This window comes from Leptonychotes weddellii, chromosome 16 (assembly GCF_054177405.1).
Source record: "Leptonychotes weddellii isolate Sample4059 chromosome 16, ASM5417740v2, whole genome shotgun sequence".
In the NCBI taxonomy this organism is placed as follows: Eukaryota; Metazoa; Chordata; class Mammalia; order Carnivora; family Phocidae; genus Leptonychotes; species Leptonychotes weddellii.
The window spans coordinates 6,003,730-6,017,504 of NC_138384.1; the positions used below are offsets into that span (position 1 = coordinate 6,003,730).

The 13,775-nt window shown below is 51.6% G+C and overlaps 1 protein-coding gene across 1 annotated transcript in view; it reads right to left on the reverse strand.

The window, feature by feature from the left end:
- PLCG2 (phospholipase C gamma 2) overlaps window positions 1-13,775 on the reverse strand; it is a 143,268-nt gene that overhangs the window by 45,862 nt on the left and 83,631 nt on the right. The window contains exons 11-18 of the mRNA XM_081807867.1: window positions 13,370-13,455; window positions 11,589-11,709; window positions 10,699-10,867; window positions 7,714-7,818; window positions 6,667-6,756; window positions 5,949-6,124; window positions 4,518-4,718; window positions 3,427-3,546 (exon numbers count right to left, since the gene is read on the reverse strand). Of these exons, the coding sequence (XP_081663993.1) occupies window positions 3,427-3,546; window positions 4,518-4,718; window positions 5,949-6,124; window positions 6,667-6,756; window positions 7,714-7,818; window positions 10,699-10,867; window positions 11,589-11,709; window positions 13,370-13,455 (1,068 nt within the window). The remainder of the gene's footprint in view (window positions 1-3,426; window positions 3,547-4,517; window positions 4,719-5,948; window positions 6,125-6,666; window positions 6,757-7,713; window positions 7,819-10,698; window positions 10,868-11,588; window positions 11,710-13,369; window positions 13,456-13,775) is intronic.

Below are 13,775 nucleotides of genomic sequence, written 5' to 3' on the forward strand. Positions count from 1 at the left end.
ACCATAAAGACACTTTTTGTTTTAAAAAACACATACTGTTAAGCCATTTCTTCAGTAAGTCCTGTAAAAGTGCTAAAAGATTTCTGCTTCAGTGGCTTATTTGCAGTGATATTTCATTAGTATTTCTTTAAAAAAAAAAAAAAAAAAAAAAACACTGCTGAGCAGACAAGTTGCAAGATAAAATATAGTATGATCTCATTTGTATTTTTTAAAATTAAACGTTTAAAAAAGGGGAATCCCCACACACAAAATGGCACTGTATTTTCTATAGGTACATATACATGGAGGTCATTTTGGGTTTTTTGGTTTTTTGTTTGTTTGTTTTGGAGTCCACATGGAGACACCAGTTAGAAAACTGTGCTTTCCACCAGAACAAGGACCCAGATGGGAAGGACCACAGGGGGCTTAGCTTTACTGCGATGTCTTAATTTTTTGTAAGAATATATTCACGTAATTAAGAAATTTTAAACTTTTTACAAAAGCTCCCTAGGGCAGGGAGGCTCTAGGGCATGGAGGTTAGTTAAGAGTGGGGGTCAGGTTCCGGTTCCTTCTGGTAGCCTGACTGCACCTCTGTCTCCTTGTCCACAGTGCCGGGGATGGACCGTTCCTGTGTCAAGGCAAGTGTTAACACTGCCATCTGACAGCCCAGGCTAAGCCCTCTGCAATGTGTCCGGCACCCCGAGGGTAACCCATACATGAATGGCTAGGAAAACAGAACCAAGGCCAAGCCAAAACGAGCTTCCCTGGCGAGGGAAGAATCAAGAAGGGAGGCAGAACAGGGCTGAGCATGAATCGCACCTTCCAGCCCCCTGGCTGCTACACGCCAGTGGACGCTGTGACCTGAGGTCCTACTCAGCTCTGCCAAGAAGCCCCGGCTCCCATGTCCCACTGAGGTCCACTTCCCACTGATCACACCTAGACAGCAGCTTCATCTCTTTGCATAGACTTGAAAGCAGACACCTGTCCTCTCCTGTAGGGATCTATCCCGTTCAGTCTGTGTTCTCAGAGCCTAGAACACCACCTGGCACAGGAGAGGTAATATTGGGGAGGGGGGGCGAGGGAGGGAGGGAAAGTTCCTGCAGACCTGTGTTCTCCCTCTGCCTGGAGCACATCCCCACCTGGTCCCCCTAGGACCCCTGCTCACCCTCTGTCACCTGCCCGACCTCTCTCTGTGGCACTTACTGCACAACATTACAGCGATGCGTTTATGTGTCTGACTCTCCTGCCCCAGGCAACACTTCTCAGTGAGGGAGAGTGACACCCACCCCACACCCTGACCATAGTGGGTTAGAAAAAGTCTGTGTGTCCAGGCCGGGGGGGTGGGGGGGTCATCTTTGACTATTACAGTGGCCGCGCCCCCAACAGGCATGCAGTGGGTGGAGACCAGGGACGTTCACCATCCCAACACAATGGAAACAGGCTTCCCCTCCTCTCCTCCTAGAGACTCCAGGACCTCGTCACTGGCTCGTTCAGCCGGCAGGTCCTGACCACCTGCCGTTGGCAAGGCAACGCTAAGCAGGAGGGAACTGCTCCAGAGAATACGCGAGTAACGGGACATTTCTCATTCTCGTTCTCAGCCAACTGTTGGCCTCATGAGCACAAAGACTGGGCGGTTTGTATCACTTCGGTGTTTTTGGAGCCCGGCACAGAGCCTGGCACATAGTAGGTGCTCAATGAACATTTACTGATCCCTAAAAATATATAAACTCCAGCTTTTAGGGTACCACCAATCTCACGGGAAGGGCAGATGTGCAGACAGAATGGTGGACGTATAAAATCAAGCCTCCATCTGGGGATCCCATCTTCCTCCACATGGTTCCAGTGAAGTGATTCCAACCCATGGCCAGCTTGAAGGTCCCCAGTCAGAACCATGACGCCCAGCTCAGGCCAGGCCAGGGGGAACGGATGTATCACAGGACTCGTCTTTTCTACTAGACACTGGTTCTCAAGGTGAAGCCAATGCGGAGTAGCTCCAGGACACACAGAACCAGTCTCCCGAGGACTGCCAGCTGAGACGTGGATCCAGGCCTGCTGGAAGCCAGCTTCGCCTCTTGAGCGTCTCAGCAAGTAACCAATAAATGCCACCTTTTTTGGCTGCTTGGCCACTGAGTTTGGTTTCTGTCACTCGCACCCCAAAGCACCCTGAATGACAGGACTGCAACACAACTCAATCCCCAACACCCAACATGGTGGCTGGTACAACAGATATTCACTAAACATGCCCAGTCCCATCCGGGTGGCGGAGGCGCCACCGGGAGCTTCGCGGCAAAGGGCAAGGCGCCAAAGCCAAGGAGCCCAGAGCCTCCCTGTGGGCAGCACAAAGCACAGAGGAGCCCTGCGGCCTGGAGCCGACACACAGCAGATGCTCGGTAAATGGCAACGATAATCACCATCACCACCACCACCCACTCACCCAAGAAGGCAGGAATGATGGGGGAAGAAGGGGGCGGCCCGGTAGGGTCGCCAAGGGGATGGGCCAGGGCAACAGCAACGGAAGGAACAGGAGCAGCCTGGGTGTACCAGGGCCCCTATAATGCAGCCGGTCACCATCATCACCACATGGGAATGTGGGTCCGGAGCTTCCACCTCTTCCCACTTCTCCTAAGAAGAAATCTAAATTTTCAAGTGAAATTCCCCAGTATTTAACATAACCATGCAGGCTGAGGCTCAGTTTAGCCCGTAAGCCTCTTCAGACCTCACCAAGAGAGCAGGCTTTGAACATGGATAAGTCCAAGTCTGCAATTCTGCCTCAGCCCAGGACTAGGCTGTGTGGCTCTAGACAGGTCGCTTAACCTCTCTGGGCCTCCATTACTTGTCGTACCTCATCTACCCCCCCTCATGGGCTGCAACGAAGGACTCAGGCAGATGAAGCCCCGGCATCAGCCCAGGGTCTGGAACGTTAGTTAGGAACTCAATACACTGGGGCAGGGGAGATGGAGGGACAGTGTAATGAACTGGGTCTGAAACCCCCCCCCCAACACTGTCACTGGTGGAAACCAGAGGAATCAGGGGTCTTGGGGTGGAATTAAAGTAGAGAACCACAGTCCTAGAGATGGTTGGTCCATACGGCCTTCCCACTGCCAAGGCCGGGTGGCAAGGGCAGAGGGGAGGAAAGCTGGTCTGTCACATCACTGCTCTGGGCTACTGGGGCTGCCTGGGTGCAAATCCCAGCTCCACCACTTACTGGCTGCACGTGTCAGCAAGTTACTTAACCTCTCTGTGCCTCGGTTTCCTCCTCTGAACAGTAAGGATCATGGTCGTAAAGTTGCTGGAAGACAGAATGAGTCCACAGCCAGGTGCTACTCTCAAGGACACAGACCCGGGCCCCACACCCCGACAGCTCCCATTAGCGGCTCTTGCTCTCCACACCTGTCCTTCCCAGGCCTCCTCTGGCGAGCGAGAGCCGGTCCCCACCCGCCCGCTCACCTGAAGGTGATGGCGTAGGAGTCGGTGCCCTCCCGCCTCCGGATGAGGAAGGCGCCGTCCCGGGGAACCCTCATTAGCATGTCCTCTGCTTCCCCGCGGCTCAGCCCGTCATAGTACCACCTGCAGCACGGGGAAACGGCCACGTGAGAGAGCCACCCACGGAGGGGGCGGCACTGGGCTCTGAGGACACCTGGAATATGACCCCAGAAACCACCATGGAACTTGCACCGTGGGCTTCCCCACCCAAAAACGCCGCTGAAGACAGCAATTTTTTTTAGGAGACCACCAAGATGTAGCTCGGGTAAAACATTCCTACAGTAGGTCTGCTTGGAGCACGAGAGAATAAATTTAACTGAACTGTATCCTCCCACCCCATCAGCCTGACTCAGGGCCAGCATCCATCACTGCAGAGAACAGAAAATCGGAGGCAAGAGAACACAGGGAACAGAGTTTTAGGAAGGTCTTTTGGTTTGGCTGGTCTTTGGTTACTTTCAAAGATATGAAATAGCAAATTTTAGAAGGCAATCCATACGAATATAGACAAAAGTAAGAAAGCTGCTATAAGTTACAAGGCCTCTCAGTAATGTACATTTTAGCAGCCTTCTGCTTAAAAAGAGCTCCCCCCGCCCCACCACTTATTTCCAGAATTGGTTAACCCTTTGCAAGGCATAACTAATATTCATTTCACTGGATAAAAAATGAAGGGTAAATGTGTACAATTACTTTCCTTCTTGTTCACTTTCAGAGTGAACAGGAATGAGCTTTGACAAGCAGAATGATATCACCCGGCCAAAAATTCACCGCCAAAAATCACAACCCGAGAGCTCAGGACTGTGAAGGTAAAGGAGAAGAAGGGCAGGGAGAGGCCAAGGGAAAGAGAAAATAGGGGGAGTAGGTGACTGGAAACTGGGGCCATCCTGGGGAATTTAAGAGATCCCGGGGGACCTGGGTGAGGGGCCTCGTGGGAAGCTGGGCCCCAGCACACCCACAAGACTGGCTTTTCTGACTGGGAAACCCCATCCGCCTGGGCGTCTGCACCCGCTAAACCTGGCGCTTGAGGTCTGCTGCCCCGGGAGCACGGGCGCACGTACGGCTTTGACTCGTGGGGGTTGGGGTTGGGCACAGGGTCGGTGAGCCGAAGCTCGAACTCCGTGCAGCGCAGGTGCGTCTCCCGGTAGTGCTGGATGAGGGCATACATGCTGGGGAACATGATGTTGTCAGTCAGGAAGTACTTCGTGGTCCCACCGTCCATGGTGGAACGGATCCGGCAGTGCTGGACCCGGCCAGACCGCCTGTAGGGAGACAGACAACATTAGCACCGAGGCCGGGCCCACCGGCCCTGCCTACACCCAGGGTGTCAGAGAACGTGGCGAGGGAGGGAAGGGGGGGTGGCCAGGACTGCGGCCAGGGGCATTGATGGGGAGGCACCGTGTGCGGCCACACAGGCCTCCCTCTGCTCTTAGAACAGGCTTGGGCTTTAGCGCCTGGATTCCAGAACATTCTACCTACTTCGTCCACCTACTTTTACCTACTTAACTCCTAACTCTGGAGCCAGATGGCCTAGGTGTAAATCCTGACTCAGCCAGTTATGTGCTAAGTGACCTTGAACAAGTGACTTGTCCTCTCTGAGCCTCCACATCATCATCCTTGTGGTCTGTCCTCGCTAAGCTGTCCTGAGGACTGAACAAGGTCACACACAAAATGTGCCTAGAATGCTGCCTGGCACATGGGAAGCATCTTGTAGGTGTGAGCGGTCACTATTCTAGGTATGTTGTTATAATGTGTCTCCATGGAAACACCACTTCTTGCAGGAAGTCTTCCCTGACCACTCCGGCCCCCAACATTACATCAAGTCCTGCTCTTACGGACTTCTGTAACATTTAGCATTTTTTGCATTGCACGTATCACAACTATAATTATAGAGAATCGATTCCTTTTTCATTGTCTAATTCCCTGACCGGACTCTAATCCCCATCAGGACAGGGATCCTGTCTGTCTTATCGTTGTGCCCAGCACAGAGCAATCACTCAATGAATACCCTTTAGTGAATGAAGGTACTAATGAGTGAGTGAGTGAGAAAGCTCACAACAGCTCCATAAAGCAACCTTTAGAATCTCTATTTTAGGGACAAGGAAACAGAGATTGCAGGAGGTTGAGTGACTTACCCAAGGGCACCCCACCTGCTCTAGAGCCAGGACTGGAGGGTTGGGGGTGTGTGAGGCCACACTGTCCTTAGTGCAGGGTCAGATCCTGTCTTTACTTAAAATGTTGACGATACTGTGTTCATCACGGATTTTTCATTACTTCTGATTTTTAAAAAATACTGCATTGAAATACCACTAATCTTGATTGCTAAGTGTCCTGGGCCTCACCTGCCTCGGCCCACCCCTGCCCCGCACAGATTCCTAAATGAAGCTTGGGGTTCTGGTCTAGGCCTGAGCTCACACAACTCGCCGCATGCTCTCCCCCACTCCGCCCCCGCCGCCCTGGCCAGCTGCGAGGGGAAGGCGGCATGCCCCTACCAGAAGGACAGGGTGTAGTCGTTGGGGAAGGTCTTGCTCTCCCGCACCAGGAAGGTCCCATCCTTGCCCCCCGTCTCCGCACAATATTCCTGCAGCAGCTTCTCGGCACTCGTCCTCTTCTCTACCTTCTTGTGGAACCACTCCTCCCCAAAATGCAGCTCCGTGGGGGGTGTATCCTGGGCCACAAAGAGAGGAGCAGTTTCTGAAAACCTGGCTCGGGACTGGAGAGCAGACAGGCCGGCTTCAGCTTGCCCTCACCCCAAGAGGTCTGGGAAGACGGCTTCCACTGCCCTCCTTTGCCTGCCACCATGGGTGGTGGCCTCCTGGAGTCCTAAGACATGGGTTAAGGGGTCCCTGGTACGGGTTTCAACCCTACTGCACAAGGAGTCTGAGAGCGATAATGCCCAGGGGGCTGCACTCAAGAAACAGCACCAAGGATGGCCAGGAGCTGGAGGGGAGAGGGCAGGAAAGCTGGGAATGAGGCTGGAGGTGGGGCTGGACAGAGCATCCAAAGGTCCTCCCCTCCCACTCGGAGCACAGGCCCATCAGGCCCTTCAGGGAGCAGGAAAGAACTGCTTGAATCTCATTGGTTGCCCAGCCAGCCAATCAGAAAAGAGCCAGGCAGACCTGGGTACCAAAGAGGCAGCTCCTTGGGCTGAGGATGTTGGGGCCTGGGGGCCATGGGAGCGAGGACAGGTTGGGAGGCTGTGTCCCCTACCTGGGGCAGCTCCTCTTCTGCAGTCTGTTCAATATCGTCACTGAACGACAGCTTGGCGTTAGCGATGGCACAGTAGTGCCGAGTCCATTTCTAGAAAGGGGAACCAGCATTAGCTCTGCCCTCAGCCTCTGCCCCATCAAGTCTGGGGCCCCGCCCAGCATGACGCCAGGATTTACGAGGGATGCACCTTTCCCGCTTTTCTTGGACATTTACGGTGGTTCCATGGAATTCCGTCCCCTTCAAGACGTTTCTTTTAAAACATCTATTTTTGGGTTCTCTGGGCATTTTCAGGACTTTTTTAATTCACTGTGTCTAAGGGTTGATACAACTTAGTATCAAATTTCCAGTTCATGTTTATTTAATGTGAAGCCTTTTATGAATGACGGGATTGTCTTTTGGGTCTCGTGACCGTCTTTTTCTATTACCTCCACTTTTTATGACTTTCAAGATTCCTCTTCAATGTCTGTGACTTAATCCTTTATTTAAGCATTAACAATTTTTAGTATTTCTAGGATGTAAGGACAGACATATCAAAATATATGCAAATGGATCTGTATGTTAGGTTAAGGGACGTGAGAAGTGGCATTAGCATTCAAAATGCATCCCTCTCACCAAAATAAGGGTTCTGCGGGAACTGTGCCAGATTGAAGAGCACTAAGGAGTTAGGACAACCAAATACACTGTCACATCCTGGATTGAACCCTGGACCAAAAAAAGGACATCAGGACACCAACTGGTAAAACTGAAATAAGGTCCATGAATTAATTAGTGGTATTGCACCAATGTTCATTTCCTGCTTCCAATAATTACACTCTGGTTATGGAGGACGTTAGTATTGGGGGAAGCTGACTGAAGGGTATGTAAAAATTCTTTGTGTGTGTGCATGTAAATGCATCGTATGTTATGTGGAATATAAAGTAATTTCAAAGTAAAATAATAATGCAAAAAAAAAAGGTCAAAATGGGAGTAAGATAGGAATATTCTCAGAGTTCTCTAGTAGGCCTCAGATGCACTCAAGGCTCTGAGAAGGGGTACAAGGAGACCCACCTGGTCGATGGAATCCCACATGTACAGTTCACCCTGTTGCTTGTGCTCATCTTTCTTGTCCTCCATGTCGACATCCACGTCGCCTCGGGGGCCCAGCTTCTTATGCTGAGGGGAAAAAATACACATAGCCTATCTCCTTCAAGACCCAAGTTTAGGATCTTTGAGCCAGCAAGCATTCATCCACATCAGCCAGCCAGCCAGCATCTATCTGCCGCATCTACCTCAGGGCCTTTGCACTGCCCGTTCTCTCTGCCTGGTTTCTGTCTCACTACATTCAGCTCTCTGCTCAGTGTCACCTCCTCAGATGAGCTTTCCCCGACTACTTGATCTAAAAATAGCTTCCACTCCCCTTTCCACCCCTGTCACTCTCTGGCCCCTGGGAGTTATTTTCCATATTCTTGGCCCTTTGTGTATCTATGTGTCTATCTGTATTCTGTCTTCCCTGCCAAAAAATATAAGCCCCATCAGGGCAGGACTTTGTGCTGTCCCCTGTTGAATCTCCTGTGGCAGTTCAGCAAATAGGAAGTGCTCAATAAACATTCAATGTATCAGCAATACCACCTGCATGCCCCACATTCTCTGGCACACACAGGGAAAGGCAGGAACAGCCGTCCGGGAGCCCAGACTGCAGGGCAGTGGACTGCACACTGGGGATGCAGAATTAAGCTGCTTTATCAGCTGTGTGACCCTGGGCAGGAGGCTGCACTTCTCTGGGCCTCACAGTTCTCATCAGTGAGACTAAGACCGCGACTACAACAACCTACATCCAGGTGAGTACTGACGCCCACCCAGGCCAGTATTTGTAAACCCTTGATTCTGGTGGCCCGGAGGAGGGAGCTCAGGATTGGGAGTCTGTCCGGGGCTCGAGTGTGGGGCCTTACTCGCTGTGACAACTAGTCTCAGTCATTTCCTCTGTGAAATGGGGTTAACGACAGCCCCGGCTGCGTCCTGTCAGCCCATGGGCGTGAAAGACACCTGTCAACACTGAGGCATGATGTATTTCATTTTGAACGGCCTTGAATTACTTCTTGGGCAGGAACTAACCACAACCTCAGCTAAGCCACCTTCTAGACCTCAAGGTCCCCAACTGGAAAGTGGGCCTGGGGCCTGGGATTTGCCACCTCTCAGGGCTGTAGGAGACTGGATAGTATTTAGTGTCATGCCTAGCCAGGCTCACAAATGCTATTCCTGCCCTCTTTCCTGAAACAGGAGTGAGCCAAGAAGTACCACCGGGAGGCAATGGGTGCTCTGACCAGGGCTGTCACTACGTCCCACCCTAAAACAAGAGCCAGAAAATCTCTGGGGACACATAGAGAACAGTCCCAAGAAAGCAAAGCTACAGAGAAATGCAGACTCACTGACCTAATGCCTGAGAAGCTGTAGACCCTCCCGAGCCGAGCTCCTTTGGCTTCTAGTCCTGCCTTCCCCAGGCTGGAAGTTTCCCTTGGTGTCTCAGGGAGAAGTGCCCCAGGGTCTTAGTCAAATCCTGCAGATAGGCTGGTGCTTTTACCCTGAGGGCACCAACAGCCCATCCTCTGGATGAACCTCTGAGAAAGCCCCCTCACGCCATTTGGCACATCTCTGTTGACAGGTCTGTCTCCCCACTAGACCATGACCTCCTGGCACACAGGGATTATACCCAGTGCCTCTTGATGGCTCAGTGACAATCTAGGGAATGTGCCCTGTGTTCACACCACCACACGTTTATGGATGTTATTCCCCCAACCTGAGAGCACTGCCCCCTCTCTGCCTAATAAACACCTGTCCACTCTTCCATATGAACCTGCTACTTGTCAACAAAATCCATCCCACTCCTTCTACCAATGGCCACCAACTGGAGACTTCATGTTCAGCCCCCTTTGTGGGAGATGTGGTCATGTGACAGTTCTCACACACAGGACAGGCTGGGAAATACCAAACTGACATCCTGCTTATTTGCAGAAATTGCGGAACTTGGACACACTCACGTTGCCCTTTCTATGGGCTGGAGCTCAGATGAGCCTACAACCCAACATCAACCCCCCCCCAGGGCAGAGCGTCTACCCAGTTTCTGTACCAGGGACCTCCTTCGAAGGTGGTGAAGACGATGGACCCCTTTCTCAGAACAACATTGACAACGCATAGAATAAGAAAAACTACACTAAAATACAGTTATTAACATATCAAATATTTATAATATAAATAGATGTGCTTCCTTATTAACTTTTTATATAAGATCTAGAGTCAAATCTATTAACCACCATAATTTCAAAGTAGTGATGAGGACAAGATCATTTTGAGATATTTGTAGTAACTGTAAACATGATATGAAAATATCCACGATTTCCGCTGGTGACAAAGCCCCAAGTGGCTTGTTGCCAATATTCACAATGGAAGGAAACGTTAAGTTTTACTTACAGGTTAATAAAAGTAAAGAGGCAACATTTTCCCCCAAAGTTCACACACTACCATACCCCAGATTCTAACTGTGGATTCTCTGGAGGGGTCTACAGAACCTCAGCTGAAAATCCTTTCCCTAGGAGACTGCAGAACAAGGTAAGAGGATGCTGGTTCCCTTGATAGCCTTGTGGACCAGAGCTCAAACTTTCTAGAACACTCTCCCTCATCCAAAGAAGAAATGACCTCTCCTATGCTTTAAGCCACTATATATCTGGTCTCTCTGTCTTAGTAATACAGATCCCCTCTCCCCGGTGTCCCTGGCGCTCTCGGGCACGGCTGATCCTTCATCCCTCCCCACAGCACTTGGCAAGCCATCCCCTTCGTCCATGAGCACACGCAGCCTTTTGGGGCAACTGTCCACCTCCAGTCCATGTCCATCTCACACACTGGACTGGGACACAGAGGCACCTAGAGGTGAAACGACCTTGCCCAGCGTCGCTGAGGGAGTTAGCAAGGAGAGCTGGTGTGAGTCCAGGCAGTGGGACCAGGAGCCTGGGCTCTGAGCCACCTGGTCTCCTGAGTGACAGGCCACCCAAGGCCACCTACCTTGATGATGATCTTCCCTCGCAGCTGGCTGGGCGAGGGCAGCTGGTCCGCGCTGGCCTCCGTGGGCTTCATCAGCAGCTGGTCGCCAAACACCTCCTTGAACACCCTGGCCATGTGCCGCTGCTGCTCCACACAACAGTGCTCCTCGATGGACAGGATCACTGGGAAGCTGTGTGCGGGCGGAGCCAGCTCAGCTCAGCAGGGGGGCGGCGGCAGGGCGGGGAACCAGAGGTCACTGGTTTCCCAGAGCCAGCCTCCTCCCCACGCCAGAACCAGGGAGGCACTTGCACTTTGGGCCTGTAGGGGGCGCCAACGCTCAGCTGAAGACTTGTTGGGCGCCACCAGAGGATGGAGACGGGTGTGTGTGTGTGTGTGTGTGTGTGTGTGTGTGTGTGACCATGTGTGACTGTGTGTGTGACTGTGTGAGATTGTGTGTGACTATGTGTGTGTGACTGTGTGTGAGAGAGACTGTGTGGCTGTGACTGTGTGACTATGTGACTGTATGTGTGTGACTGTGTGTGACTGTGTGTGTGTGCATGTGACTGTGACTGTGTGACCGTATGTGACTGTGTGTGACTGTGTGAGAGAGACTGTGTGACTGTATATGACTGTGTGTGTGTGTGAGACTGTGTGTCGCTGTGACTGTGTGTGACTGTATGGGACTGTGTGTGTGTGTGTGAGACTGTGTGTCGCTGTGACTGTGTGTGACTGTATGGGACTGTGTGTGTGTGTGAGAGACTGTGTGGCTGTGACTGTATGTGACTGTATGTGACTGTATGTGTGTGTGTGTGTGTGTGTGTGTGAGACTGTGTGTGACTGTGCGTGCATGCACGAGGGCGTCTGTCCACCTTTCCCTTAAAGACGAACCACCAGGGAATCAGTCAACGGACCTTGAAGTGACAAAGGCATGGTCTTTGATGGCCTGCACGACATCATCAAACTTGATCTTGGTGGTCCGTGTCCAGCCGTGGTAGATGATGGGCTTCCCGTCGGGCCCGTCCCAGCAGTCCACTGAGGGAAGAAACGTGTAGTCTCAACACCCGGCTGTCTCTCCCCACCTCAAGAGTCCACTGAAGGCAGCCACACTGGGCGGGGGGGCAGCTGCAAGCTCGGCCCCGGCCCCCCACCATGGCTCAGTCACTAGGACATGGGGGCCACACCCAGTAATTCCCCTCAGGGGCCGGCAACACGAGGACCCCTGTTATCTGTGTACATGCATTACTCATGCAGTTACGGGAAGACTCTGGTTGCTTAATTAAAGGTCCCCAATACATTTGTCCCAAAGAAACTAATTTCAATGTTTCCTTTTTTTTTTTTTTTAAGAGATTTATAATGTGGGATTTTTTCTGATTTCACTTGGCTTGCTTTTTCTGCTAATGGAAATAAGAGCAATGAGACATTTACTTTTTTAAAGTTCACAGGAAAATATTCAAACAGAACTAGATTATGTAGAAGGTGAACATCCCCTCTATTTTCAACCCCCAGAGGTAAGAGGAGCGGACCGTTTCAAACTTGATTTTTTCACATCTGCTTTTTTCTGGGGTGGGGGGCATACACCAGGCAAACGTCTACAGGAATCAGTGCCACTCGAGTCTGATGCTCTGATGAATGTGCTTGATAAAACTGGAACTTCCATCAGTGCTCTGTGCCCTTTCTCAGCCCAGTACACCCGCCCGCCTTTGGTGGCACGGTCAGGCCGGGAGGAAGCAGTGGGCTCCTGAGCACGTCCAGGGGCCTTGATCGTCTGTGCTGGGGTGACCATGAGCAACTATGAAAAGCAGCTGGGCCAGATGCTAAAACATAGAGGGCTCCTGCCTTCCTCAAATAACAGCCTGGAGGGAAGCTGAAGGAGAAAAGAGCGTAACAAAGCCATCTTTGGTACTGGACTCCCAGCCCAGCCACTACATCAGGACATTCTCTAGATGCCCCAAACCACTGCCCCAGGGTTTCTTTTTTTTTTTTATGTTATGTTAATCACCATACATTACATCATTAGTTTGTGGGTTTTTTTTAAAGATTTTATTTATTTATTTGAGAGAGAGAATGAGATAGAGGCAGAGAGAGCACGAGAAGGGGGAGGGTCAGAGGGAGAAGCAGCCTTCCTGCTGAGCAGGGAGCCCGATGCGGGACTCGATCCCGGGACTCCAGGATCATGACCTGAGCCGAAGGCAGTCGCTTAACCAACTGAGCCACTCAGGCGCCCTACATCATTAGTTTTTGCTGTAGTGTTCCATGATACACTGTTTGCGTATAACACCCAGTGCTCCATGGAGAACGTGCCCTCTTTAATACCCACCACCAGGCTAACCCATCCCCCCACCCCCTCCCCTCTAGAACCCTCAGTTTGTTTCTCAGAGTCCATAGTCTCTCATGGTTCATCTCCCCCTCCGATTTCTCCCCCTTCATTCTTCCTGCCTCAGGGTTTCTGACTCCAACCCAGCCAGGCTTGACACCATACCTTGTCCTGGGGGGAAATCTTCTGGGGAAAGGTGCCTAGCATTTGGTGGCCACGTCCTCCACCCCCAGATGCTACGGGCACCCGGGTCCTCCCTTTGCCTGTCCCACTCACCCCCACGACTCAGGCCTTTCAGACAACAAAAAGCATCGAGCAGCTACTTGGCAGACCTCAATTCACCGTAAGTGTCATCTCCACCGGGAAAATGGTACTCACGCTCAATGCAGCGACAGCCCATCCGTAGGCAGCGGATATATGCTTCCGTGGACGACTCGCTCCGCAGCTGATCACCGGTGAGATACCTGAGGGAGAGGAGGCAGTGGCCATGTGGGGGCAGGGCTGCACCTTGGGGCATCCTGGGGAACTTCTCAGCCCAAGTGCCCAACATCCTGAATCCTTCCTGTCTAAAAGATCCATGGTTAGTAGCAGCAATGTCCACAATAGCCAAACTGTGGAAAGAGCCAAGATGTCCATCGACAGATGACTGGATAAAGAAGATGTGGTATATATATACAATGGAATATTATGCAGCCATCAAAAGGAATGAGATCTTGCCATTTGCAACGACGTGGATGGAACTGGAGGGTATTATGTTGAGTGAAATAAGTCAAACAGAGAAAGA